Raw genomic sequence first — 25,925 nt, 5'->3', positions numbered from 1 at the left:
GCTCTTCAGGCTTTTATATTTGGAAAATATGAATGTAAAATGAATCGTATGGTGATACCATAGGGGGAAGTGTCACTCGTAACATTTTTATATGATCAGAGAATGATTGCGTGTGGAGTTTAAGTTCCAGTTGTTAATGAAACAATAAATTTTAAGGAAGAAAGGCATGCTTTGAGAACATGGAATTAATATTAAGGAGAGAGATGTAATCATTAAGGAGGATAGTCTACCAGTGAGGAGTATAAAACTAAAAACTTATATTTGGTCCTGAATTTGGGGGTTGTTTTTTCCTTTTCCTAACAGACTTTGCTGGAATATGCAGAAAAGTGGAAAACATCGGAAGACCCTCTGCCCCTGTTAGAGGTGTATACAGTGGCTATCCGAAGTTATGTTAAAGCACGACCTTATCTTACCTCTGAGTGTGAAAATGTAGCCTTTGTGCTTGAACGTTTAGCACTGTGAGTATGTTTTTCAGTTACTAAAACCAACCTGTATGGTATTAACTTTTCACTGCCTAAATGCTTTTCCAATCCAGTTCACAGTCTATAGAAATTTTAAATAGGTTGGGAAGCACCTTCCTTCCTCATGGTGAATGCTGTATGTGAGAGAGAATATCTTTGGTTGTTGGAAATGGGGCAGTCTTGAGAAGAACTCCTGATCTAGGACAAGCCAACATCCCTGGCTTGAAACACTTTGCTACTATTGATCTGCATGCAATCTGAAAGTACATCAATTTACACAGGCTGTTACAGGGTCGGACTTCAATGATAAATCCAATTTTTTTTTAAAATTGGTGTCTTTTACAGTTTGCTTTTACAGTTTCTGCAAGTATCCGTGACCTTTTCTTTGTATGTTCAAAGAAAGCAAACTGTTTTGTGACTTTGGCATTTCAAACAAATAACTATTTGGATACTAGAATAAGGAATTGTTGATTATACATTTTAAAAGTCAAAGTTTGCCTCGAATAATATTCCCATTTGACTTCCAGAAGCTGTATTGAACTTCTGCTGTGTCTGCCTCTTGATTTACCTGAAAATAAATGGGAAGAATTTCAGGCTTTTGTACAGGTGAGTTTGATTCATGTAATGAAGACTTAATAGCTTTTAAGACTGGTTTGGAAACCTAGGGATATTAAGTATGTAGCATGTCTGAAGACTTAGTTTCCTGGTGGCTGATAAAGATGGAGGTCTTCAGCTGGAAATCCTGTGTACTCTGCAGTAATTGCTGTCAGTTATATCATTTGTCTGTCATAGTTCATGTAGCAGCTGTGGAGGAAAAAAATATTTTCAGATACTTGAAAGAAAGCTCATGTTTTAAAAGATATTTGTCTATAAACACTGTTAGAAATGAAATAATATCATATAAATCATTCTTTACTATTTATGGTTGTACATTTGAGAGTCATTATGAATGAAAGATCTGCAGGATTGTTAGATCTCCCACAGGGCACTAGCTGGTTAAGGATTAGAGCTCTGTTTTAAAGGACGGTGTTGAAACAAGTTCAGCTCCTCCGTATTTATCAGAAATATGTAGTGGGAGGTCCTGCCTACAGTTAAAAAAAAAAGTGGGTATTAGGGAGAAGGAAGGAATAATAGTGAAAAAGACCAGATACAGTTACATCAGGATTCTCAGCCTAAGTAACATAGGAAGATGCAAGGCTGACTTTTAGAGTGAATTTTGACTAGCAACTGTCTGATGTAAATCAATTCTGAAGAGGTGTGTTTGCTGCCGGGAGGTTCTACAGCCTTCAGAGCAGGTGGAAAAGTAAAAGAAAAGTGAAGAGAGAGAGATGAACCTTTTTTTTTTTTTTTTTTTTTTTTTTTAAGGACCAATGTTAGTTGTGCATTGCTACTTAAGCCACAGATTTTTGCAGGTATTTAGTTTGCTCTCAAGCGTACATCTGCTTCCAGAATTTATCCTAGTATCTAAATGCAGTAGAAACTATTTAAATTGATTTTAAGACTCCAGCCTGCCTTCCTCATATTTGCATAGAACCATTCAGTGAGGTCTTACAGCTTAAATCTTTTGCCTTTACAAAAATATTTTTTTCAGTGTCTCCAGTGCATAAAAATTGAGCTGCTGAAGAGTCTGAAAAGAACAGAGTTTAGGCAGCTGGTGCCAGACCAATATGTGGACCAGAGAATTTGCTCATCCATTTTTAAAAGGGAGGCCTATTTCAAAACTTAGTTTCAGAAATGTAAGAAGTAACCATGTTAATAAATCTCAAGGCGAGTTTGGGGCACTCGATCATTTTGGTTTCTCAGCCTAAATCTTAGGCAACAGAGGCGGAAGTAAAACCTATATAGGTTGAATATTAAGATTGTTTTGTTATACATTTAACTCTTTATCTGGTAAGGGTTTTATTTTTTTACATAAGGTATAAAGGAGTATAAAAGACATAATTCTTAATATCTTTTTTTAACAATACTTTGTTTTGTAAAATATATTCTTCAGGTGGCTCATAAAAACTTGATGGAAAATGGCAGCCGGGAACTGCACATTTTAACTACACTCACACAAGAGAAGGGAGTGTGGAAGAACCCAGTGTTGTGTGGCATTCTTTCCCAGGAACAGTTGGATCCAGATAAAGGTAAAACTTAAAACAATGATTTGGGGTAAAATATGCCTCATTTTTGTAATATATTGAAATATTATGATGATATATGGAAGTCTTGTTGAATATAGTTGATGTGATAATTTATAAGCTATATAAATGAATATACTTGTAGCATTGTCTGAACTATTAAGACAGTATGTTCCTAGGAATACAAAGAATTTAATGTTGGTATTTTGCATAAAACGTAATCATACCTGGAGATCTCTTGCCATTTTCTTTATAAGCCATGTGAAGGGAGATTACATACAGGCTATTTTACGATGGGGTAAGCTCAATGCTGGTATACAAAAATTATTTGACATAAAACAAAAAATAAAAAATAAAAAATACATACTTTTTTTTTTTAAATGAGAATGGCATTTACTCAGTTATGAAATGCAAAGAGGGCCATTACCAAAGATTCATTTAGACCAGAGTTCTGAGAATGGATAACAGCAGTTGCATAGGGAAAATTTTTGATTCTTTGCCTAATTGGTTTTAGAATCTGCATGAACCGTCACACCTAAGCATCTGTGGCAGTTACACAGTTCTCACATCAAGTAAAGTAGTTCCTCTTACTGTCTGCCTCCTTTTAGCCTGATGCCTGCTTATTTCATGTGATATTCTCTATTTATTAAAAAGTAAACTATTCTCATGTCTTTTAATGAATGCATCGTAAGACATGATTCATTAGACTGCTGTAATATCCCATCTTCTCTCTTCTGTAGCATCTATTTCATAGCATCTTCTAGCTTCACTGTCCCATTCCTCATATGGGGGACCAAAGGTTTATTCAGCAGTCAACATGTAGATGTACTGATTTTCTGCTTCATTCTGCATTCCTTTCATAATATTTCCTAACATTAGACTTGCTTCTTGACTGAGCATTGAATCAATGTTTTCTTAAAACTGTCTGGTTTAATCCCAATTTCTTTCTTGAGGAGTAGTACCTATTTCAGTGTTAGGATTTTCCCCTGACACACAGCCTATTTTTCTGTATGTACAGTTAGGATTGCATTTTTTCCCAATGAAAACCACTTTGGGGTTTTTATCAACATTTTAATTTTGTCTGTTATGCCACGTTATGGAGTGCAGTCCTCTTCAGTCTTTTACTGTTGGCGTGTTTTTACTACCCTGCTTTTATCAGCATGTTTTGTCACCTTGTTCTCTACCCTCCTTTTCCAAATATTTGTAAAAATGCTCGACAGCAGAGGTCCTGGTACAGATCCTCCGGGAACCTACTGAGAGTTTGTTTTCTTTTTGCCTTTTCTCTTTTAACTGATAATTTACCTGTGTAAGGATTGTCCTTCTACTACCAAGATAGGTTGGTATCTTTAGGGGTTTTGAGGGACTTGTTTTAATGCCTTTAGGAAATTAATTTAATCTCCTTTATTCATATTATCACAACTCCCTCAGATGAGTCCAGTAAATGTATAATGTGATTTATTACTTTTTTTATAGAAGTTGTGCTTACTCTTCCATAAGATTCGCATTTTGCTGCTTCTTTTAGTAATTTATTATGCTTCTAATACAGATTTTTGGATTGGTATGCAGTTCTCAGAGTCCCCCAGAGTACTCTTTTACTAGCTTCCTATCAGCCACCTTCTAGTCCTCTTAACAGTAAGGTACTTCTGAGAGAGAGTTTTAATTAATATTTTACTTGCCTTATATTTGAGTTTTTTTAAGAACTCCCTCATGAATCTGGTTTTGATGATTATTCATTTCATCAGTGTTTTCCTCCAAAGTTTTTTACAGACATTTCAGGATTCCTTTTACTCCTGAATGTTGTTTACTCAAGGATGCTTCTGCCTTGGACTTAACTGGCTGACTCAGGTTACAGTTATTACTTGTATCAGTGGCAAGATTGTTATACTACATATCCATATTTTTGTTACTCAGTTGATAAGCTGTTCTCTAGCTATTGTCATCCTCTGTAATACCGCATTTTGTCATCTTCTTGCTAATTTGAAGGATATTTTAGTAATACCAAAACTCCACTGTCCAGAGAGCTGGCTTTCTTGTCTGTAATCCAGCACTCCCACTGGTGACCACTTACCCTCTTTCAGTAGACAACTGTCTCTCAGCAGTCTTCAACCTTAACTCCAGTATGGCAGTCTTTGGAATATTTGTAAACTTCGTTTACGGGATTTTGGTTTTGTTCTTAATGTTGCCTTTACCATTTGCTATTTCAGAAGTTCCCAAATATTTAAGTAGTCAGCTTGTTACACTGGGATGTTATGGTCTGGCAGATTTGATCAACTTGGTCTTTGAGTAATGGTTAGTGTAAACATTTATCTGTGGAGGTGAAACAACTAGTTGAGACTGGAGGTGTTTTTCCTCATATCATCCTTTTAGGCTTTTGTGGCCTGTATTTGTCTTCATGTTTGTTTTATTTTATTTCAGTCTTGGTAGTCTCGATTATGACCTCTTCAGAATAATTATAACCTATTCAGAATCTTGGACATAACCAGATATCTGCTGAATTTTAGGTCAGTGATTATCTCTTATTGAAGACCTCTGTTGTTGACTCCTGAAGGTCAGTTTGCCTCTTCACTGTAGGAAGCACAAGTAGGTGTCTCTTTCATCTCAGAGGCAGATCCTTTTGAATTCCTCTATTTTCAAATTGTACAAACTCAGGACACATTGTGAGAGACAAGTTCATTTTCTCTGACTACACAGCACAGCTGGTTTGTTCTGATTACAGTCAAGCAAATGCAGGCTTGTCTGAACTGGGCTATTCTCTTGCTCTCCTAGTTTTGGGAATAGACTGTTGCATAGGTTCCACCTAAATATAAGCAGGAAGTACTTACTTCCTAAGATGTTAGGGAGACTGTTCTCTGACTGCCATGTCATTAAGTAATTGCCTTACTCCTGACAGTATTGGGCACAGCTCAATTTTCTGATGAATGTATTGTCTGTAAGGATTCATGCACTAAGGAGTTCAAAAAAAGTAAACGATGGATTGTTTGAAGTTGTTTGAAGTGCTGTCACTGATTTCGTTGATGCTGATGGGTATGACTGCATTACTACAAGATGTTCATACAGTACTATGATATAAAATAGTAAAATCTGTCTTGAACTGTACTGCAGGAACTACATACATACAGTAGATACAGATTTGTGTGTGTGCGTGCACATATAAAACCTTTTCACACCAGAAATATTTTCCGGCCACTTGATTTGTCACCTGCTTGGGTGACAAACGTTGGCATTGCCCTGGATTTTTAGTCCATCTCTGACCACGAATGTTGGGAAACCTGGCTTAAGTTACCAGATTCTGTGCAATAGATGTCACCAAATAAAAAAGAATCTCCTCTTGGGAACTATTGTAATGCTGATGCCCCACCTGAGTTGTTTCTGAAGAAAATTTATCTCTCTCCCCCTGCAAGTGGAACATCAGAATCGTCATTTGGGGCTGTGCTTGTTCCCACAATGCTAGTCTGTTTTGTATGGAGGACTAGCCTGGAAATGGGAATTTGGATTCCTGATGAGCTGAGGAATATATTTTTTTCTTATTCTTGACTGGTGACTCCAAAGAGAATTTATTTGCAGAAGCTGAATTGTCAGCAGTGTCTTTGGATGTCATTTGTGGGCCCCCTAAGTGGACATCTGGAGTTGATAGCACTACTCGTGGCTGCCATCTGAGAGATTTCCTGAGAGAAACTCCTTTTGAGTTTCCTGAATCTGTTTGGTATTGTGTCATGAATCAATCTACATTCATTTGAAGAATGCCCAGGCAATCTTCCACTCCCTCAGAGCAGTTCAGTGCTGAAAAGAGAGATCCTTCCTCCAGTTCCACAGATCTCATTGTTTCTTGCTTCTGTCCCTTGCCTTTACTCAACAGGACCCACAACAATTATGCGACTAGGCCTGCAATTTTTTGATTCAAATTCTGGTTCCTCAATAGTATTATCTCTTAGAAGTGTGCTCAGGAGCTGTAAACTGCTTGCTTGTTCATGTGAATTTTCTTCCTTTTTCCACCTAAACCTGTTTCCTGTGTCTTTAAAGAATATCTATCAAATTTTGAGTTTTGTCTACGTAGCATCATGGACATTTTAGACTTCAGAGATCACCCGAAGTTACATGATCCCATCGGGTCATGAGGATAGCAAAGTACCAATCTCTTCAAATAATATTTCAGACATCCCTTAAGAGCACGTTGGTAACATTCTTTGCTGTGGAGCACCACTCAACCAGTTTCCATTGACCTCAAATAGTGGGAACAGCTAGTCTCAGTACCAAAGCAGAAAGAAATTTGGAAAAGATATCCTAGACGTGAAAATAAAATATCTTATCTACATGACTAAATTCAAGATGTGGTAGTATTAGCTGTGGTCACTGACTAGTCTGAAAGTAAATGGTTCACCTGCTTTAGCACTCGGCAACTGTTTTCATATTGCTGTTAGACATCGCATTGCATTTGCATGTTGACTGGACCTGCTAATACTTCAGGTTTCAGCTGCATGGCTACTTTTTTCTTGAGATTGCATATGATGAACAAGAAGCGCTTGTATTTGGAGAGAGGAATTCTCCATGTTTCTCTCCTTCATTGATTGGTTAGGAAAGGATACCTTAATAAGATAGCCTTAAGTCTTCACATGATAGTGAGTCTTCTGTCTTATTGGCCTCCTCCTGAGCTACCAGATAGCTTAATTTGAGATTAGGACTGATTTAATCTTGAATTGAAGCTGATCTGAATTCATGACAACCAGAATTTATGTTTCTTGAAGTTTTGTGACTAATCTGGTTGGTCTTACTGCTTAGTGTACCAAAGACTGAAAGTTGAAGTATGCCTAAGTGGTTTGGGCTATGTGATAGCCTATGTAATGGTAAAACACTCTACTAGTGCACTTCCACCTTCAGTTTCTGTCAGTGTGGCTTGTGCTGTTCAGCATGAACCTGTTTTTCCATCTTCGAGGTTGTCATTTTCTTGTAGTGATGGTGAAATCCTTCAAAGCTGTCACTGGTATCTCCTCAGCTGGCACTGAGGGTGAGTGGAGGAACTGTCTAGAGGAAAAGGCTCTGAGATAACCATACAAAAAGCCAGGCTGCTGCTGGTGTTTTTTCTTATTATCCTTAGAGATGTAAACCTGGATGTCAGGAATTAAGTTCTTGAATTTTTCATAAGTTTAAATGTAGTAGGCAGACTTCTGAAGTATGTCCCACTGAAAAGAGGTTCAAGGATACAAACATCACTATTCGGAGATTATCAAGGTGGATAACAGGCAGGTTAGAACTTGGAACAGCCAGCATGGAACTATTTTCAGTAATTGGAGCATCCGCTGCCAGAAGTCGAATGATACCAGCAGCCTCACTTTTAAAAAAAAAAAAAAAAAAGTGTTTGCATCCTGGGTATATTCAAAGCAGCCACCTGGAACTTCTTTTACCCTTTCACCAGACAATATGCCATCGTAGAAGCATCCAGGATTGGTGCTGCATTCAGCAGAATTGTGCTGAGATGTTGTTTGCATGAAGGATTCTGAGACCCAGCTCCAGGTAAATATGAAAGTATCGAGTACAGTTCAGTCACCCACAGTGTGAACGCACATGTGGACTAACACTTGAAGATGACTAAAGAGGTTACTGACTAGTAACTGAAGTTCTTTGAGATGGATAGTCCACATGTACATTCACCTCCTGCCTTCATCCTCCTTGGCCAGAGCGAGGTTGAGAAGAAAAAAAAGTCTGTGGTAGATTCATCTATACCTACCCAAGAATTGGCGAAGGGTAGAGTTAGTAGGATTATGAGTGCTTTCAGTAAGGCAAAAATTCTTTGCTTTGTGCTCTACAAGTCCTCCAGTCAGCCAAAATGTGACATACATGTGGACTGTCCACCATAGAGAACTTACTGCTACAGAACTGTGCTCGCGGCTTATTCATGCTCTTGTGTGCTACTAATCTATGGATTATCTTTTCTCTTTTTTAATTCATGTATGGTATAAGCATTGCCTGTAATAAAAGTTCATAGTAGTTCTTGCGGACTTGACATGGAATCACTCGGTAGTATGACCTGAGACTCCAGCTATGGGATTCAAGGGAATAATGGGGAAACTGTGTCTAAAAGGTTATATTCCAGTATCTCCAAGTTTATTTGCCAGAGTTAGTAGATCATAGTACCATCTGTCACCTGCTTGTCTTTTTTTCTCTCGTTAGTTCTGTAATCTTATATGAATTCTGCACATGCCTTGTACAAAGATAAGTTTGTGAATTTTAATGAATGGTGGAGCATTGCACAAAAACAATGTTTAACAATTCTTCCAAGAATCATGCTACTGATAAACTATCATTCTCATTAAATACTTCAGGTTTTGTGCTCATAGAGGTTAACTAACTTGTGCCTCAAAGCATTTTTATGAAGCTACATTTGTTATGGTAAACTAACAATTTGTCTACAATAACTTTTGAAACAGACATTGCACTATAAAATATTTTTATAAAATGTTAAAAAAAAAACAAAAAAAACACACACAACCCAAAGCTTATCCTTAAGACTCTTCCCCACCATAGACTTGCTCCTGCAACCTTGGCACCGGTTTTTGTCTCAAAATGTCATACATAGTTCAGTTACGAAATAAATATAATTAAAGCTTGTGTTTTGAATGAGCTTTCAGATGTTAACTGTAATGACTGTAATCACTTGGATTAGAATAAAGGCTTAAGAGCTAATATGTAACTTTAACCCCAAGGTCTTCCTATATCTTGTTGAGAAGATAACAGAAAATGTTCTGATGCTTATGCAAGGCAGGCTGGCTGAAGCAGTAAACGCTAGAGGAAGGGGATTACTGAGGACTAGCAGATAGAACACGGTCTCTAAAATATTAAATGCAGTAACTATAATAATAAATCACAGTGAAATGTCTTGGATTACCAGTATAGCTTAAAGTCTAAGGTCTTCCTGTATCGTGTTACAGAAATAAGGTAAAATGTTCCAATGTTATTCCAGGCAGACTAGCAGGGAGTGAGCACTGTGGGTGAAAGGATTACTGGTACCTGGTAGGAGGAAGAGGAAGGCTAAAACTATTGAATGTAATTAATCACTGGGTCATTTGTGGGTTGACAAGAGTTATGAACGTTTTTTATAAGGCATTGGTAATGAAATTAAAGGAACATTTATTCTGCTGCTTAAAAGGCAAATGTCCTCTAATAAACACAAAAATGGTTACCAGCTACTAACTGTCTGTTAGTGCGCTCTAGTTTTCCTTTGTTCCTACATGAATAAAAATCTGGTCATATCTTCGTCGACATGGAGAAAGGAAGAAAGAACTCGTATTTGACTGAATATTCTTACACATCAGTGAGCCATCACTGATGATTTGTAATAGTGCACAAGGATCCTGAACAAATAACTAACAAGTTGGTTGAAATGATAATTCAACCATAAATCTGAAAATGCGTGAAAGATAATGATGGGGTCTAACAGGCCTGATTTCTGCAAAAGGCAGAATTTTCTGCCCTAAAATTCTGTGCACTAAAATTATAAAAAAGAAAATGGTTGACCTAATTTCGGTTGCAAGATGGGCTTTTAGTAATATCCTGTATAAGTAGCAAGAAGAAGGAGAAATCATGAGTTAAAATGAAAGACAGTCATGAATCAAAAACTAACTTGGATAGGAGGAAGCAAAGAATGAAATGAGATGATCTTTTTTCTTTCAGTAAACTTCATGTTTGGTATACTAATACTCCAAATACTAGAGAGGTAATTAATTTTGCAGATGCTGAAATTAATTATTTCATCAAGACTAAACAGGACTTTGAAAGTCAAGAAAATATAAATTAGGTGAATGGGAACATGATTCAAGTGAAATTCAGGGCGAGTAAATTAAGAGGAATATAATGAATGTTTCTACTGAGATGCGTCAGAAAGTGAACTCTGCAAATGCCCAGAAGGTTTCAGGGAAGGGATGATGAAAATACTCAAGGGCGGGGAAAAAAATCTCATTTAGAAAAGATCAAGATTTTACATAACATCGAAAGAATATCATGAATCTGCTGTTTTTCAGGAAAGAATGGAAACAAAGAACAGTAGAAAATTCTGTTGTTTTTAAAAGATGAGGGAATGTGTCATGAAATTAAGATGTGGGTAATTGAAAACCAAAAAGATTTTTCATGCAGAATGTAACTAGCTTGTGGAAACAGTTGTCTCAGGGAGGGGTTGATGTCAAAAGGATTAAACAAAATTGATTGTCTCTGTCTATCTAGTTTTAAATAACTAACTATAAATATTTTGGAGGTAGTACTAAGCTTCATGCTTCAAAGCTGAAGTAATTTTGATATTGAAGATCTGGATGAGACCTGAGATGTGTACGTAAGAGTAGGAACGTTACCCTGTGCTCCCCTTTTTTGTAGGGTTCTTATGCCTTCCACTGAAGCACCTAGAGCTGGGTTGTTAGCGTAGACAGTAGGGTTTTAACTCTGGTAGCAGCATATATACAGAATATAGTTGAATAAAATACAGCCATTCCTGTGTCTTTGAGTTTTAAACTATACACAGTCAAGTGTATACAAGACAAGCCTCTTTTTTTGTACGAAACTTAATTTGGCTGAAAAACTTTTAAAGGAGTTTGACTGCATTGTATGGATGTGTAATACAAAATATTCGACACCAATACAAAGAACTTCAGATGCTTCTACACTTGTCACATTTATCCTTGCGTAGCAAGGTCTTTAAAAGGCAACTATTAGCAAAGGCATAGCACAAACACATAAAGAAGGATGTGAGAGAAATGGTTTTGTGTTATTTGTCTTACTGTAGAACTATAATTAAATGGTATCTCAATATTTTAATATTTATATGCTTTCTAAATCTGTTTTGTGTGCAGCTATTTTGCCAAGAAATTAGAATGAATTAAAACCTGCAGGTAGATAAAAGGTCTTCTGTAGCAGGGAATCCTTATAATAAACAAGTACAGTTCTCAAAGATGCTTTTTCTCTTCTATGCTTTGTATTTTTTGTACCTTTTTTGATTTGTATAAATTTTAGGGGTTAACCATGAATGAGTAAATGCCATCTGTTAACTCTGTAACCTGCTGTGAAACGTGTATGTAATATTTTGGCTTGTTTTTCTTTGAAGTGAATGAATTTTTAGTGTTTGAAGGCCCCGTCCTGCTGGATATGCGTATTAAGCACCTAATGAAAACAAAGCAATTAACGCAAGCTACTGCCCTGGCAAAACTGTGCTCTGACCATCCAGAAATCAGTGCGAAAGGCAATTTCAAGCAAACCTACCTGGTCTGTCTTTGTTCAGGATCACCAAATGAAAAGCTAATAGAAGAAGTAAGTAAAAAATGAAGAACTTCTTTTTTTAGACTTATTTCTTTAATGATAATAAAGTCACTAATCGTAGGCTGTTTTTCTGTAGAAGAGGTTTTTCTTTTAAAATATGATCTAAAATATTTTTGGTATTTTGTTTTTTCTTTTCATTTAAGTCATTTTTAAACTGACTAGTTGTGACTCAATTAAAACACTTGTGGAAGTGTAATATTAGGTTGCTAGTAGGCATTTTCTGGCTCTGCCACAACTTGATGTTTGATTTTGCTTGAAGTATTTTAAAACTCTGCCTCAGATCTTGTTAGTAAGATGAAGATAATGGTTTTCCCACTCTTACTATTTTAACTATAGCTTTTTGTGTAGTACCCAGTACATAGAATGGGGCCCTTTAGATGCTACTTTCAGTTCAGAGAATAAATGTAACCTTTTCTGACCCAAATGCCCAGGTGAAATTGAAGGTGAAATCAGATATTTGATCTGGTTTGAAATATAAAATCCTTCTTATTTAAATGCAAAAGTCAAAGAAGAGATGACAGCTTTGCTCTTCTGCATTCTTTCAGGTGACATCTTCATTTCTTACCCCGCCCCGAAGTTTTGTCTGAGCTTTTTTCCTTCTTAAAGGAAAACTAACTGCAATTGTCAGTTTTCTTGACTGTCTGTATCTCTTTGCTGTCTTTTTGTCTCTGTCATCTTTTTACATTAATAATAAGTATTATGCATGTTGAAATTGATCTTAAAGGGATGAAAACTATGCAGTGATTAGAGTTGGAAAAGTTTCCTACCCTAAATACAGACTAAATTCTAAGATGACAGCTTCTCACTGGGCACGTCCTTCCAATGCTCAGTAGGATCGGATCAGTCTTGCCCTCCCAGCTCTGGCTGCTGTAGGCCCTGCCAGAACAGGCTCAGGAGGAGCTGTAACAGGGCTGTGCAATCTCGTGTGTGTTTGTTGAAGGCTTGCAATGGAACTTGGAATTTGTGACCCTGCAAACATGCTTCCTTCATTACTCAGTCCCACCGCGCTCCCAAAGCAGAATGGGCTCGGTCAGTGAATGAACCATGAGTCACGCAGACAAAAGGAACGGGGTAGCCTTGTTTCTTAGGATGCCATAACATACAGATAAGTTCAAGCTGGGTTATCACAGAGAACCTAATGCAGATATTTCCAAACCTTGGATTGCTTGGGTTGCTTAGCTTTGCAGCTTCAGCTGCAGCATGATTTGCAGTATTACTAACCATTCTGGAAAGTTCATGTATTACCAAGAGAAGGCAGATATGCTATTAACATGTCAAGGTGGACGTCTGAACTGAGAAGGATAGTCGTTTCGTAGTGTGAGAACAGTAAGAAAATGGGGGGGTGGGGGGGAGAAGGGCAAACTGTTAAGAAGTACAGCTCACTCTTTAGTGGTATGGAAATTTTGATATCCATTCAGAATAGGCAGAAAAGTAGTATTTGAGCTCATTTTCGGCTTGGATTAGTCTAATAGTTTGCTTCGATAACGTCAAGAATTCAAATCTGCAGTGCGTGAAATGCTAGACTGACAGACTTGATGGCTGTATAGACCTTTGCTGGAAGCTGGATCCCTTAGGAACTCTGAGAGGCTGGAAAAACATTTCAGAAAAAAATTCCCTTTATTGTAAGTTCAGTTTCCCATATTCTTCCCTAAGCTTTTAACTGATGGTCCCTGTCTGAGATGGGGTGCTGAGCAAAGCAGACCTTTAGTCTAAAATGGTATTACAGTTACGCTAATCCATCCTCTCTGAGGTCTTGAGAAATGCAGTTTTCTTCAGAAGATGACTTTGAGGTTATTAAACCTCAAATGATGTTCAATGAAGGGTTATTAGTATATTTACAAAGTGTCAATTTAGAGGAAGAAAGTGAGCTGCTGTACTCCTCAAAATTGTAGTTTGATTGCTGGACCAATAGCTGGATCCCATGGTGCCCGACCAAGCTGTGCTACCACCTTATCCAGAGTACCAAACTAGATGTGTGTTTGGGCGGGCGCTTCTGTTTCTTGCTTTGGGTGGTCTTGTGATTTCTCAAGAGAGACTTCCAACAGTGCTGTTGCAATGGTCAAGTTATTCTTCAGTTGCCAGCGTCAAAGAATAAATACCAGCATGTCCTGCCAGATGTGCTAATTGATGTAATCAAACCAGTCTGCTGAGAATCAAATTAGACAGCAGTTGTCAGAACAAGTGCGCTGATTCAGTACTGATACAACTGTCTAGTACTGCCGGGTGACTGTGGGGTTTCCTTTGTTTTGCTACAAAACTAAGTGCTTCCATCGTTGCTTGAACAAATAAGTTACGTTGCAGAGACTGTAATGTTCTTCTAGAAAAGCACTCAGTTGACCTGCTTCTTACTGTACAGCTTCCCTCTTTTTATCTTTGATTTTTTAAAAATACTGGAACGTTCATTTTAAACTTCAGATTCATTAATCGCCCAGCTATCGTATTAAAGTAGTAGTAACATCAGTGACTAGTAAACTGGGTTAGAATTTCAGGTAATAATCTTTTTGTGTTAGGCTGTAATTTAAAGTTATAAATCTGCTTATTACAATTATCATATGTATGTAATATATATGAATAATTAACGTATGTTGAAATTTTTAGGTGACTGGGACAGTAGATATAAATAAGTCTTCTGTCTGAGAAACAAATTTATATTCACTTTAATAAAACAGTTTTTCTGGTGGCATAATCAGTTTTGACACTATCTAGAAATGCACTGATTTGCTTTTAAGCTTATCTCTGATAGAGTTAAGTATTCACTAAGTTCTAAATTACTGTCTTTTTGCAAAGGATCAGATGACTGTATGTCTGAAAATGAAAACACTTTCTTAGTCTTGGTCTTGTTTTCTTTCCTCCCTTCTAGATTGCAGAAGTAGATTGCAAAGATGCTCTAGAAATGATATGTAACCTAGAATCTGATGGAGATGAAAAAAGTGCTCTAATTTTATGTGCAGCATTTTTATCTCGCCAGCTGCAGCAAGGAGAGATGTACTGTGCCTGGTGAGTCTGAATATTGTTTTCTGTCTAGTGGAACAAAAATTAGTTTTGGGAAGATAGAACTGATACATAAGCCGTAAGTTAACTTTCTTTAGCTGATAAAATCTATGAGCTAAACAGGAAGGAGATAAGGCTCTTGGAAACCTAAAAGAGAAAAGAAAAAAAAAAACTATTTGACAAGATTAGCTTCCATTATGGGAATTTGAAGGCTGCCTGTATGATGAGGCATTTACAAATACCAGTAGCTGGTTAATAATTTTTCTTGACAATAATCTTACACTGTAGAAATAAGGAATTTAATATCTGCAGGCAGCTAGTCAGCATTATGTCAACACTTAATGCATAAGTACTGTTCCAATCTGTCCTTATTTCATAACACAGTATTTCTTTCTCTAACAAACTTCTAGAAAAGAAGGAACTTTTTACTACGATAACCAAAATAATAAGCTAGACGGAGATACTTACGGTTTAGAGCTTGCTTTCATTAATGTGGGAACAAGTAACTGGCCTCTGTTGGCAGATATTTGAGCTGTTAGGGTCTGAATTTCCAACTGCTAACAGTTCAGTTGTACTTCTAAGCCTGTACAATTCTTGAAGAATTTGCTTTTGTGCATCTCCTTTCTATATGCAGCAGCAGGAGATAAGGATTTTGCTTTAACAGATTCTGCTAAAGTTTTGGGGGTTACACCATTCCACAAGGTACTAAATACTCTTGGCTATTTGCACCTAAGGAGGAATGAACTTGTGAGTTAATGTAGATAGAGTAATACTGTTTGGCTTTGAGGGCTAATTTCTTACTAAATCACAGTTAGATTCAGCTCTTAAAGCAGAGCAGCTCAAGAAAAATGTATCTACCACAGAGAAAAGCCATCCTCCTATAGCTGTTAGTAATTACTAAGAATTCAGAAGTGTAAAATTCCAGTCTGTGGAGTGAAGAGTAAACTACTTTGCAAGACTTTTTTCAAGGCCATATCATGAGTCTGTAAATTATGTAGCATAAATTGTGGTAATGCTGGCTTTATTCTGATCTGTCCTCTGGAATTGAGTCATTGTAACAATTTTGAAAATTAGATACTAATAGTGTGGGTATATTAATAAAAGCTTTTCTCTGTAAGATAAGGTGTGAATAAATTCAGATTTTTTTCCTTTCCCAAAGACAAAATAGAAACTGTTCTCAACCTTGCATTTCTTGTGATCAGATTAGTGGTTGCATTGCTGGCCCTGAAATATTGTTCTCTTGTTCTAGGGAACTGACTCTTTTCTGGAGTAAACTGCAGCAAAGGGTAGAGCCTTCTATTCAAGTGTATCTAGAGAGATGTCGTCAACTTTCTGTGTTAACTAAGACTGTTTATCACATTTTCTTCCTGATTAAAGTAATTAATTCAGAGGTAAGGATGCTCCTGAAAGAATATTTTTGGCACTTTTAATGGAACTGTAATCAGGAAAACTTACGAAAGCTGCTTAGACATTCTGTCTCTTTGTGTAGCATCAGCTTTGGGGCAATCCTAATTGTTTTTAGGAAAGGCCGTAGTAACCTCCTTCTGCAGGTAAACTATAAGTTGATTCATTTTGAATCATTAAAACTTCTTTGTTCCTTTGGGAAAAAAAAAATTGGGGGATAAACAGACAAGCTGGATGCCACAACTGAGATGAAGGAAAAACTAAAGTTGAGGTTATAGCCTCTACTATTGTCCATGTCCTCTAAATGAGGTATTTTCTGTTAGCAGGTCCTAACATTCCTCTTCATTATTTTCTGTATTTCAAATATTACAGAAAATGGAGAGGGAAAGCTTCTGAGGAGAAGAAATGAAGGCTGTATAGTAATATATAAGAAAATTACAGAAAGTTTAAAAAAAAAAAACACACAAAAAAACCCCTTTTGAATTGCCACTTAAGAATGTAGTTTGTTTTGATAAATGAAATACTTGCCTTTTGTGGACTAAGATCCGATGTTGTATTGAAAACTCTGTTCATCTATCTCAGCTAACCTCGTCATTTAATTTTCATAGTTTCCTCTCATTAGTAGTTGCACTATTTAATGTTTATAGCTAAACCAAGCTCTTCCAAAAGCATTTAGTTGGGAGATTTCTGTAATTTGGTATATTAATTCTAAGAATAAAAATTCCTTTTTTCCTTTTGCTCAAAAAAAACCCTTTTGAATTGCCACTTAAGAATGTAGTTTGTTTTGATAAATGAAATACTTGCCTTTTGTGGACTAAGATCCGATGTTGTATTGAAAACTCTGTTCATCTATCTCAGCTAACCTCGTCATTTAATTTTCATAGTTTCCTCTCATTAGTAGTTGCACTATTTAATGTTTATAGCTAAACCAAGCTCTTCCAAAAGCATTTAGTTGGGAGATTTCTGTAATTTGGTATATTAATTCTAAGAATAAAAATTCCTTTTTTCCTTTTGCTGTGTTCAGGTAGGGCTAATCATAGGCTTCTAATCTTCAAGATTATTTTTTCCAAAGATCTGAACTAAATTGGAGTTAGGGGGAGGAAAATAACTTTGACGGGGGCTTGTGATATTAAGAGCTCTGTCTGCTCCATGCCATACTGATTTTTCTCTAGTGAGCTGTGGATCATTTCATTGGTGGCAGAAATTGGAGACCATGTGGGTAGTAGATTTGTGCATTCATAAATTCGCTGGACTTCATTCTCATGTATACCACAGCCTCTCTGTGCATCCTTGGCAGCATAAAGGGACTGTAAAGTGGACATAAATGTAATTTACGTTGCCTGAATGTATAAATGAGAAAAGACCACATGACCTTTGGAACACTTAAATGATGGATCATTTAACTGTACTTACTACTTCCAGTTGGAATGAAGCCATATGTTCAGTTGAGGTCAGTTGGCTTTGAAGTGGCATAATCTTTAAAAATAAAAATAAACCTTAAGTGATTTCCAAATTATAGATCTTTTTGAAGATCATGTGCTTCTCTTACTGGAGCACTTTTTACCATTTGAATTCTACCCGGTGTTAACTTAATGCCCCATAGAAGCTCATCTCAAATAACTGTGACACAACTGGCAGGCTTTATTTCATGGAAAAAGCTCAATATTGCTCTAATATAAACTGAACACCTCTAACATACAGTCCTAAAGTCCTCAAACTAGACAGAACATACAATTAATTTGTGTTTTAGTTGTATGTAAACTTTCACGTTTTTTTAGTTGCATGTTATGCAACTTAAGGAATAGCATCTAAAGGCAAACCACTATGTTTCTTAAAATAAAAAGTATTATTATAAACTCCAGGTGCATTTTTTCTGACACTTAGGGTTGAATAATGATATCTTTCTATTTACAAATACGGAAAGGGTTGTGATAAGCTGACTTACTAAAATTAGTCTTGCTTTACAGATCGATGGTGCTGGACTTGCAACCTGCATTGAACTGTGTGTGAAAGCATTGCGCTTGGAATCCAGTGAAAATACAGACGTGAAGATATCTATTTGCAAGACTATCTCCTGCTTGCTTCCAGATGATTTGGAGGTTAAACGTGCTTGTCAGCTGAGTGAATTTCTTCTTGAACCCACTGTGGATGCATATTATGCTGTTGAAATGCTATATAATCAGCCTGACCAGAAGTATGATGAAGAGAATCTTCCAATACCAAATTCTTTACGCTGTGAGCTCTTACTTGTACTGAAAACTCAGTGGCCTTTTGATCCAGAATTCTGGGACTGGAAAACTCTCAAGCGTCAGTGTCTGGCACTGATGGGAGAGGAGGCATCCATCGTGTCATCAATAGACGAACTAAACGATAGTGAAGTTTATGAAAAGGTTGAGGATTGCCAAGAGGAGACTAAAGAAACTTCTGTGAATGGGCTTGCTGGCACTTTTGATGATGCTACAAGCCTTCTTAAGGGTATCAGAGATGAAAAGCAGAAAAAGAGAGAAATTAAAAAACTCAGAGAGAGGGGGTTCATATCAGCTAGATTTAGGAACTGGCAAGCTTATATGCAGTATTGTGTTTTATGTGACAAAGAATTCCTAGGTCATAGAATAGTTAGGCATGCACAAAAACATTATAAAGACGGAATTTACAGTTGCCCTATTTGTGCCCAAAATTTTAATTCTAAAGAAAACTTTGTTCCCCATGTAACTTTGCATGTTAAAAAATCCAGCAAAGAGAGATTGGCTGCTATGAAACCACTGAGAAGACTGGGAAGACCTCCTAAAATAGCAACTGCCAATGAGAATCAGAAAACTGATTCTGTATCTAAACAGGAGCAGCGACCCATTAAGAAGAACAGTCTCTATTCAACAGACTTCATTGTGTTTAATGATAACGATGGCTCGGATGATGAAAACGATGACAAAGATAAACCTTACGTACCAGAGATAGTGCCAGTTCAAAAGCCACTACCTGTTAATGAATTCACCTGCCCTGTAACATTTTGTAAAAAAGGCTTTAAATATTTTAAAAATCTAATAGCACACGCAAAGGGGCATAAAGATAATGAAGAAGCTAAACGTTTTCTTGAAATGCAAAGCAAAAAAGTGATTTGCCAGTACTGTAGACGACATTTTGTAAGTGTTACTCACCTGAATGATCATTTACAAATGCACTGTGGCAGCAAGCCTTATATCTGCATACAGATGAAATGTAAGGCTGGCTTTAACAGTTACGCTGAGCTGCTGACACATAGGAAGGAGCATCAAGTCTTCAGAGCAAAGTGTATGTTTCCTAAATGCGGCAGAGTGTTTTCCGAAGCCTATTTACTCTATGATCACGAAGCACAACACTATAATACCTATACCTGCAAAGTCACAGGCTGCGGAAAGGTGTACCGTTCTCAGAACGAACTTGAAAAGCACCTTGAGGATCACAACAAGCAGCCTGAAAAAGTGCAACAGCCTGAAAACCAGACTAATCAGCCTGATCTTAGTCAGCCTTCTAAAGCTAATGAAAATACCGATGGAGTTGCTGTTAAAGAGGAATTGACATCTCCTCCAGCTGACAACCAAAGTAGTTTTACCGAAGGAGAAAACATGGTCTGGAATCAAATCAAAGCAGAACCGGTAGGGAGCGAAAGTGTAAAGGCATCAGCGAATATGCTGCAGCAAAGCGATTCATCGCCTAATGCTGGTTCGGAGCAGTCTCCTATGGGCTCAGTGAAGACAGAAGTGGCGATTCCAGCAAGCGGTGTCAAGGTACCTGCTGTTAACCAGAAGATCCGAGATAACTTTGTAAAAAGAGGTAAATTGGCTGCTACTGCCAGTAAAGAAGATACCACTAAACCTGGAGCCCAGCAGTTGTGCTCATCTGTTGACTCTTGTCTTCCAGTTTTCCAAGAGAGAAAGGAAGAAGACTGTCCCAGTCAGACTCAGAATATTCAAAATATTTCTGTGACCTCAGACACCCTAAAACCAGAAGCCCTTGAATCAAAAAGCTTAGAAAGACAAGTGAGCATTGTAAATCCATTCGGTGTGCAGAATCAGGCAGGATATCGAAACAGTGTACCCATTTCCAAACTTGAAATTGAAGACAGTATTAAGGCTGCAGCTAATCTATATAACCTGCCTTTAAAAACTTTAGAAAGTATTACATTTATTCCTTCGGAGCCTAACATAAATAGCTCTTTAGTTCCAGCTGTGTCACCAGCAGCCCCAATTCAGAAATTTAATTGTCAGGTTGAGGGGTGCACTCGAACGTACAACTCATCGCAGAGCATTGGCAAACATATGAAGGCGGCACACCCTGACCAATATGCTGCTTTTAAAATGCAGCGTAAAAATAAGAAACCACGAAAATCCAGCAATCTGCAAAACGTGCCGAACGATGGGAAGATTGTTTATCTTATGCCATCGCAAGTGGGCAATCCCAGTGGTGCTGCTTTTACTGCACAGAACAAACCTAATCTGAATCCCACCTGTTCCAGTCAAGTGCAACATGTCTCAAGTACGCTTTTCCCAACCCACCTAGAAAACTTGGCCAATCCTATGCTGCCTGTAGTGGAAAGTGTCATAAATCCAAGTTTGTCTACTCGTATTAAAAGCGAGCCTGAGAGTGTTTTATGTTCACACATGGAGAATCTGTCTGGTGCAACCTTACCTTCCCAGTTGGACGATCTGGCAAAAACAGTTATGCCTCTGAATATTGATGGCAGTTCAGATCCTTTTCTTCCTTTGCCTGCAGAAAACGGTCCAATGTCTCTCTTTCCTTCGTCAGCGGAGAATCCCCCAAATTCAGTCTTTTCAGAACTGGAAAACAACGCAAGTAACTTTTCATCGCAACTAGAAGGAAACACTAGTTCTGCTTTCCCAAAAGAGGAAACTGTTGATCAAATATTTCCCTCGCGATTGAGTAATGAAAACAACTTCAATGAAACTAGTTCTCAACATCCAGCTTCAGAAAAGGTGAAAAAAGATCGTGGCCGGGGCCCAAATGGGAAAGAAAGGAAGCCAAAACATAACAAGCGGGCAAAGTGGCCAGCAATAATTAGGGATGGCAAATTTATCTGTAGCAGGTGTTTCCGAGTTTTCACTAATCCTAGATCACTTGGTGGTCACTTATCTAAGAGGTCTTACTGTAAGCCTCTTGAAGGATCAGAAATATCTCCGGAAGCTCTGCAGGCTAATGGACAGTCTTTGCTTGCCAGTATGATTCTTTCCTCAAATTCATTAAACTTGCAGCAACCCCAGGAGTCTGCCTTCAATCCAGAGACGTGTTTTAAAGATCCATCATTCCTCCAGTTACTTGCAGCTGAAAATCGTTCCACAGCCTTACTGCAGACTATGTTGCCACGGGCCAATGTGACCAACTTTAATACCGGTGGCAATGAGGAAGGAAATCAAATTATAAAACAGGCCTTGGAAACTGCAGGCATCCCGAGTACCTTTGATAACACAGAAGTACTTCCACACGTAGTTACAACAAGTTGCGTCACTGGTACAACTCAGATAAATGCAGCTGTTCTCCCCAACTCAACGGCGTCCCCTCTGCTGCAGACAGTCTGTAACTCCGGTACCCTGCTAACAGACCAAAACAGGACCCTCAACACCAAAATTCCTCCAATAAATGAATGCAAGAGTTTGCCTGTTTTTGCAACAGAGGACTTAATGCTAAAGACTATTGAAAATGGCTTATGTCCTAGCTCGTTTTCTAATACTGCTGCAGCAGCGCAAAACTTCGCAGGGAACAGTTCACGAGTTTCAGTTATAAGTAGTCCCAAGAATTCAGGATCAAGCAACTTGAATAAGAAGGGAACTAGTGCTTCAAAGAGGAAGAGAAAAGCAACTACGCCCTTGCTTGCGCCCAATACATCACAGAAAGTAGCAGTAAATAATACAACAACGATGGGACTTCTAACCAAAAGCACTGAAGGAAACGTGCAAATACAGGGAGAAAGTTTTCAGTCCAACTTGCTGGCAAATTGCGGGTCTCAAGCAGTGGTGGAAAATCTCACGCAGAAACTCAATAATGTTGACAATCAGTTATTCATCGCCAGTATCAAAGAGAACTTCAAAACAAATCTCGAGGCTCACACAACGTTACCCCCTTTAACAGTAAAAACTGAAAACGGAGATTCCCAAATGATGGCTGTAAATTCTTGTGTGCAAGCAAGTTCGGAGGAACAGATTTCAGAAGACAATGTTATGCAGAACTTTGAAAAAACCCTGGAAATAATTAAAACTGCTATGAATTCACAGATACTTGAAGTGAAAACTGAAATTCAGGATACTGTCGCTGCTTCAGGACAGAGCTCGCAGGTAAATAATGCACAGGCTTCTTCGGGAAATTCTGCACATAGTGTAAAACTACCCGCTCCCGCACAGTTTGCCGTGCACGTGGGGAACATCACCACTGCAAAGAGTACCTCTGCTCAGTCTGAGACGTCTCAAAAGGATGATACTCAAATATTGGAAATTTTGGAGGGCTTGCAAAAACTGAAACTAGAAAATGATTCACCCATTCAGGTCTCTGAGACTGTTTCCCAGTGTCCCCCAGCAGATACGCTAGCACCAGCAGTTCCTGTTTTATCAACTGAAAATAAACCCCTCGTCCAGATATCTTCAGAGGCAAGTAACATTCAGTTTAGCGATAAAGTTAATAAGCCTTTTGTATGTCAGGATCCAGGCTGCAACTATAGTGCTATGACAAAAGACGCGTTATTTAAACACTATGGCAAGGTTCATCAGTATACTGCAGAAATGATACTAGAAATTAAGAAACATCAACTGAAGTATGCCCCGTTCAAATGCGTTGTAGCTACCTGTCCAAAAACATTCACAAGAAACTCTAATCTCCGAGCACACTGCCAGCTTGTACATCATTTTACGACAGAGGAGATGGTAAAATTAAAAATCAAAAGGCCTTATGGCAGAAGATCTCAAAATGAAACTGTAAACACAGCCCCGCGACCTGTTGAAATAAAAACTTTGCAGCCGCTGATAATAGAAAACAAAACTGCAGCTCCATTGGTCAAAGAAGCTCAGATAAAGGAAGTTGTAGAGCCTGTAAAAGTCTTGGAAAAACTTCTACCAGAAAATAATATTCCTGAAAGACTGGAAAAACCTCCCCAAGTGGTTTCTGTTCCGCCGGAGCAGCATAATGCAGCCTCTTTTGGTAGTACGCAGGCACAACCCAAAGCACGCAAGGTTAGGAGGTACAGGAAGGAGAAAGAGGAGAGAAAACGTAGGAAGCCCGTAACAAAATCTCTGGAGTTTCCCACTAGATACAGCCCTTACAGACCATACCGATGCGTCCATCAGGGCTGCTTCGCGGCTTTTACAATACAACAAAACCTAATCCTTCATTACCAAGCTGTGCACAAATCTGACCTCCCTGCCTTCACTGCCGAAGTGGAAGAGGAGAACGAGGCAGGCAAAGAGGAACGCGATGAGGTGGAAACGAAACCCGCCGTCAGAGAGTTCAGGTGCGAGGTGAGTGACTGCTCTCGCATCTTCCAGGAAGTTACCAGCTTGATACAACATTATATGAAGCTTCATGACATGACCCCAGAGCAAATTGGAAACATGAAGTCGGCTCCAGAGGCGGGAAGGTTTTCTTGTGATCAGTCTCAGTGTAAGTCTTCGTTTACAGCGTATCTTAACTACGTCGTACATCTTGAGGCAGATCACGGTATTAAGATAAGGCCAAACAAAGTAGAAGATGACGGTGTATTCAAGTGTGACTGTGAAGGCTGTGACCGTATTTATGCTACTAGGTCTAACCTCCTGAGGCATATTTTTAACAAACATAATGACAAGCATAAAGATCATCTAATAAGACCCAGGAGACTGACACCAGGTCAGGAAAACATTTCAAGCAAAGCAAATCAGGAGAAACCATTGAAGTCCAAACAGAGAGGACTGAAAAACAAATCGGGAAAAGAAGGTAACAGGCTGTCAGTGAAAACAAAACGAAAGAAAAACGTGACCTTGGAAAACAAAAACTCAAAAGGAATGCAAGTTCAGGAAAATAAGGCTTATTCACTGAAACGTGGCAAGCACGTATATTCAATAAAGGCTAGAAACGATGCCTTGTCGGAATGTACGAGCAGGTTCATAACTCAGTATCCATGTATGATAAAGGGATGTTCGTCCGTAGTTACAAGCGAAAGTAACATAATAAGGCATTATAAATGTCACAAGCTGTCCAAAGCATTTACTTCCCAGCACAGAAATCTTCTTATTGTATCGAAAAAGCACTCTGTCTCACAAGTAAAGGAAGCCTCTTGTGAGCAAGAGGAGACTGATAAAAAAAGTGACGTGAAAGAGCCTGAACCGAGTTTGATAGCGAGCAATAATGATTCAAGCACATCTACGTTACCGCAAAAGGAAACTGAAAAAGGTGAGAAGGATGAAGTGGACGAGCTGACAGAACTATTCATTACTAAACTGATTAACGAGGACTGTTCAAGTGCTGAAAATCAAGCAAAAATCTCTTCCAGTGTAAATAGTGACTTGCAGGAGACCAGCTCCTGCCCCTCAGAAAAGCAAAAATCAAACAACTTAAAAAGAGCAAACAAAGAAAAAAATGTATCTCAGAATAAGAGGAGGAGAGCTGAAAAAACTGAGGAAGTACCGCCCGTTGACGTGAGTAGCGTGCAGAGGGAGGAAGAGACTGCTGTCGCCATTCAAACGGCTGAAGAGCAACCCGCAGCTTTCGACTGGAGCTCGTTTAAGCCGATGGGTTTTGAAGTGTCATTCCTCAAGTTCCTGGAAGAGTCTGCTGTGAAGCAAAAGAAAAACACCGAAAGAGACTACCATAGCAGCGGAACCAAAAAAGGGTCCCACTCGAACTCGCGAAAATCCAACGAGAAGACCTCCGTAGCAAGTCATAACGTCACTTGGTCAAGTTCTGAAACTGAAACCCTCGTACCGTTTGCCAACCCATCACAGCTTCCGTGCGCTGATAATGTAAAGATAGTTTTAGACAAGACTTTTAAAGACTGCACTGAGCGTGTGTTGAAGCAACTTCAGGAAATGAAACCTATCGTCAGTTTGAGAAAGCTCGAAGGACGTTGGGAGGATAATCCAGAGGTTACAGCTGCGAAAGTAATTGTTGTGGGTACCGAGGAAGGGGAGTCAAAATACTGAAAACCTAACGTGTTTAACCGTAACCTGTAATAAAATGTATTTTGAATAGGAAGCCATCAAGCATGCTAGTAACCGTGGAGCTCTTTTATTTTGAAGTGATTTAATCTAGCAAAAAACATGACATGAGTCATGTAAATTTCTTATTTGTTTTTATCCCTATGGGACTTGAAGAACAGAGTAATTGCTTCAGTTTTGTAAATACTTGATCAAAACCTCAACTTTCTATCAGATTGTCCTTTCCATGAACTAAATCTTTGTGAGTTGTCTGTGATTGGTATCTTTCACCAGGTCACTGCTCATGTATAACAGTACTCTTTATTTGTAGATACATTTTTTTGTATATATTTATTATTGTAAATCATTTGCTGCCACCAGCAGTCTGTAAGTCTAAACTATTAAATGACACATTTATATTCGGAATTTTAATTTGTAACTAAGTGAGCAAGTTTTTAAAACTGTCCTTTAATCATTTTAAATTAAGAACTTTTGAACTAAAA

General features: G+C 38.1%; 1 protein-coding gene across 1 annotated transcript; it reads left to right on the top strand.

Annotated features, from left to right (window-relative positions):
• The first annotated feature begins 306 nt into the window (after positions 1 to 306).
• ZNF292 (zinc finger protein 292) lies at positions 307 to 25,845 on the top strand. The gene is made up of 7 exons (XM_009333101.1): positions 307 to 458; positions 989 to 1,067; positions 2,455 to 2,590; positions 11,667 to 11,869; positions 14,739 to 14,875; positions 16,119 to 16,260; positions 18,241 to 25,845. Exons 3-7 carry the CDS (start codon positions 2,473 to 2,475, stop codon positions 25,426 to 25,428), a joined length of 7,788 nt encoding a protein of 2,595 aa, XP_009331376.1. The 5' UTR covers positions 307 to 458; positions 989 to 1,067; positions 2,455 to 2,472; the 3' UTR covers positions 25,429 to 25,845.
• Positions 25,846 to 25,925: the final 80 nt, after the last annotated feature.

This window comes from Pygoscelis adeliae, unplaced genomic scaffold (assembly GCF_000699105.1).
Source record: "Pygoscelis adeliae isolate BGI_AS28 unplaced genomic scaffold, ASM69910v1 Scaffold57, whole genome shotgun sequence".
NCBI lineage: Eukaryota > Metazoa > Chordata > Aves > Sphenisciformes > Spheniscidae > Pygoscelis > Pygoscelis adeliae.
This window is presented reverse-complemented; position numbering and strand designations above follow the sequence as displayed.